Source organism: Brassica napus, chromosome C4, assembly GCF_020379485.1.
Source record: "Brassica napus cultivar Da-Ae chromosome C4, Da-Ae, whole genome shotgun sequence".
NCBI lineage: Eukaryota > Viridiplantae > Streptophyta > Magnoliopsida > Brassicales > Brassicaceae > Brassica > Brassica napus.
In genome coordinates, this window is record NC_063447.1 from 8,174,023 (window position 1) to 8,177,692 (window position 3,670).

Consider the following 3,670-nt stretch of genomic DNA (forward strand, 5'->3'; position numbering starts at 1 on the left):
ATTTTTAACTTTTTTTTGGCTAAAGAACGTGTTATTAACCAAAATAAAATGACATGCTTATTATCAAAGTGGTCTCCTTTGCAACTGAACTATAAAAACTTTGTGACGTTGGACTTCTCCTTGCAAATTTTTGAATTTCATCACTTCTCACTCCTTAAAGAGTATCTTCTATATTAGGAGGTACTCTGATCAAGAGTTTATAAAATAAAGCTAAAATAAAATTCAAAATGAAAGAAGATTGTTACTTTAGAATATAAAGTATATCGTCTTGGCCCATCACAACATTTTAAAACTAAGGCACACCAAGATTGGCCCAAGGCATGCGGGTCTTATACACAATATAATGCAAGAGACCAGACCACATACAAAATGATGTAATCTAGTTAAGAACCACTATTGTGATTCAATCAGTATAAGAATATGTGAGGTCAAAGACAAGTTGTCTCTCAAGTAAACGAAAATGGTTGATAAGTTTGTGTAATCCCATTTTTAATTCAACTGCTCCATATATCAAACCGCCAAAATTTATCTTACAAAATGACAAGTTCCTATTTTGATCATTAACAATACTCATCGCAACCACTACAATAAGAGTTAGTAGCATTAAGATTCATTAGTAAGCAAAGTTTTTATTTTAATATATTTGTTACTAGCTATGATTTTCTTTTATTTCCCAAACATGTTTCAGCTAATGAGTTCCAATCCCAACAACTGGTTGTTGCAGAACACAACCAACACAAGCAATCATAAACATCCAATACTATCACCGTAGCTCACAGGTTTCAATCACACACCAAAAATATAAAGACAAGAACTATACAATTGTCATAATAATCTTATAAATCATAGTCTTCAAACATTGTTCTTCCCAAAAAAGAAAGGAAAATCACTCAAGAAACACTCTTTCTTAGACGGAAGGTTGGGTCCTGATGGGGTCTCTGGAGAGATCAAAGAAGAAGACTCAAGTATGGAAGAAAGCTGTGATCCATTTCTCTTTATGTTTTGTAATGGGTTTCTTCACTGGCTTTGCTCCTGCTGGTAAGGCCTCACTTTTCTCTAATTTCGAAACCACTCCCTCTACTATCTCCAAATCTCAGATTCCTCCCCACCCTTCTGAAAACTCTACCTATACACCCAATTCCCTCGCTGATAAAGCCTTGGTCAATTCCCAAGTCCAAGCTCCTAGTCCTTTGAAGTCACAAGAAGCTGAACCAGAAAACAGATCACTCTCCGAGACAGAAGAGGAAGTTACACCAAAAGGTCTAGTGATTGTTGTAACTCCAGTAATGACCAAAGATCGCTACAAAAACGTTCTTCTAAGGAGAATGGCCAATACGTTGAGGCTAGTCCCGCCTCCTTTATTGTGGATAGTCGTGGAGAAACACTCGGTAGCTGACGTAAACTCTTCATCTACGATGTTAAGAAAGACTGGTTTAATGTATAGACGTATAGTCTTCAAGGAGAACTTCACGAGCTTGGAAGCGGAGCTTGATCATCAGAGAAACCTAGCGCTGAGACACATTGAGCATCACAAATTAAGCGGGATAGTTCATTTCGCGGGGCTCAACAACATCTATGATCTTGATTTTTTCGACGAGATTAGAGATATCGAGTACGTAAATTACATGAAGTGTTATGCCTAACTACATTAAGTCTAATCATCAAATCATATAGTGTTTTTAATTGTTTACTTTGGCAGGGTATTCGGTACTTGGCCAATGGCGTTACTATCGGCTAATAGGAAACGAGTGATAGTAGAAGGGCCGGTTTGTGAATCTTCACAAGTATTGGGGTGGCATTTGAGAAAAATTAATAATGAGACAGAGATAAAGCCTCCGGTTCATATATCAAGCTTTGCTTTTAATAGTTCCATACTTTGGGACCCTGAGAGATGGGGTCGTCCTTCTTCTGTTGAAGGGACCAAACAGGTAATTAACTTGAGCTTCAAAGTAATTTTATCTATTTAACTTATTTTCTATATCATTTGCTTTAGGAAAAGAATGAATATACCTTGAAGATAATTTGAAAGTCCATGGGTTGGTAAATAAGCACATGTCATATATGTGTTTATATCTAAACAATTCAAACCAATTGACTCCATTAATCATTAGACTATAAACACATAGGATGACTTGATTAATTTCTCATTTGTCTCGGCATGTATACAGTAACAACTATTCTTATTATACCTTATGAACATTTTGTTATACTATATTGTTTTTATATTATGCATAGGATTCGATTAAATATGTGAAGCAAGTGGTTTTGGAAGACGATACAAAGTTGAAGGGACTTCCGGCGCAAGACTGTTCCAAGGTTATGCTTTGGCGTCTCAATTTTCCCACAAGAACACGTTTTAGCACCTGATTTGCTTTATTCTATTCTAATACTCCTCCAATTTAGTCCGTTTCCTTTTTCAAAGTAAAGTAGAAAGAAAGAAAGAAAAATATATTCGGATTGTGAATGAGTCGGAACATGATCGGTGATAACCACTCATGCATGCCATTGGTGATTTCATCACGGAATACATGAAAAAACAACCGCAAAGGGTATCTTACCTTTTTGGATTATTTCTAATGAGAACCGAAGTCGTTTGTTGGTTTGGAGTTCCTAATCACATGAATTGAAACTGAAAGAAACTAAACTTATATAAAAAAAATAGGAATCTTTGAAGCGAAGCAAGACGTTCTTAAACATGATTATGAATCATAGACTACTTTAAATAAGTCACATAGACTACTTTAAATAAGTGTTTTGCCTTGCGCACCCGATGATTCAGATCCTGACGTTTCATAGGACATGATCCAAGGGTGTCCATATATTATTCAAGTATGCAATTGCCAAAATGATTGAGATGAGATCCTGAATTTTTTTTTTTTTTTGAACACATAGATGAGATCCTGAATAAATTAACTTAAAGATTACCAAAAAAGGAAACAAATTAACTTAAAGAACAGCTTCTTATTATGACGCGCTTTTTATAATTTGTATGATTCATATAACCGTAGAAATTTGATATATAATGTCCAGATTGCAATATTAAATTTCCAAGAAAATTATGCTTTGCTTAAAGATATGAAGGCAAGTACTATGAACGTGTTTTTGAATTCTCTAACGCGTAAAGCATACCATTTGTATCTCTAGAAAAATGTCTTTTTGTATGGTGAGTTCTGTTACCTAAGCCCATCATATTCGTGTTTGAGTTGTCTGAGATCAATCATTATAGTGTACAATCTATATGCAAACAAATATATTTGTCTATGCTATTTGAATCTACATAATAATTATACTCGCATAGGTAGCCCATTTTCATCGGTTTATCTACTACTTATCTATAATATGTATAGACATTTTGGTCATTAGATCATCTAATTTCGATACGGACTGTCAAAGTCAATAGCGTCAAAGCAGCATGTGCACATGGAATAATAGTCCCAATTAAATTCTTTGAATGTAATGTGAGGGATGTGGACCGACCAAAATTTGGGGATATCAAATGTCAATAAATAAAATTACGCACTACGACCATATAGTATATATGTATTAAAATAATAAATATGCAGGTTGCATTTATATCCCGGTAACCTATTGCGGTGGCAACTGGGCATTCCTAGGATCCCCGATAAGATAAAAACAGTAATGCATGGACTCCCTAAACTACCAATATTAT

The 3,670-nt window shown here is 34.8% G+C and overlaps 1 protein-coding gene across 1 annotated transcript; it reads left to right on the forward strand.

Annotated features, from left to right (window-relative positions):
- The first annotated feature begins 834 nt into the window (after window positions 1-834).
- Window positions 835-2,614, forward strand: LOC106385559 (beta-1,4-xylosyltransferase IRX9). The gene is made up of 3 exons (XM_013825470.3): window positions 835-1,612; window positions 1,700-1,928; window positions 2,236-2,614. The coding sequence occupies exons 1-3, from the start codon at window positions 930-932 to the stop codon at window positions 2,365-2,367; spliced, it is 1,044 nt and encodes a 347-aa protein (XP_013680924.1). The 5' UTR covers window positions 835-929; the 3' UTR covers window positions 2,368-2,614.
- The last annotated feature ends 1,056 nt before the right edge of the window (window positions 2,615-3,670 follow it).

Bases quoted from the DNA above. Each gene is read 5' to 3' on its own strand.
- LOC106385559 (XM_013825470.3), top strand. From the start codon at position 930: ATGGGGTCTCTGGAGAGATCAAAGAAGAAGACTCAAGTATGGAAGAAA. The intron at 1,613-1,699 runs GTACGTAAATTA...TTACTTTGGCAG, and splicing joins GACGAGATTAGAGATATCGA to GGTATTCGGTACTTGGCCAA. The intron at 1,929-2,235 runs GTAATTAACTTG...TATTATGCATAG, and splicing joins CTGTTGAAGGGACCAAACAG to GATTCGATTAAATATGTGAA.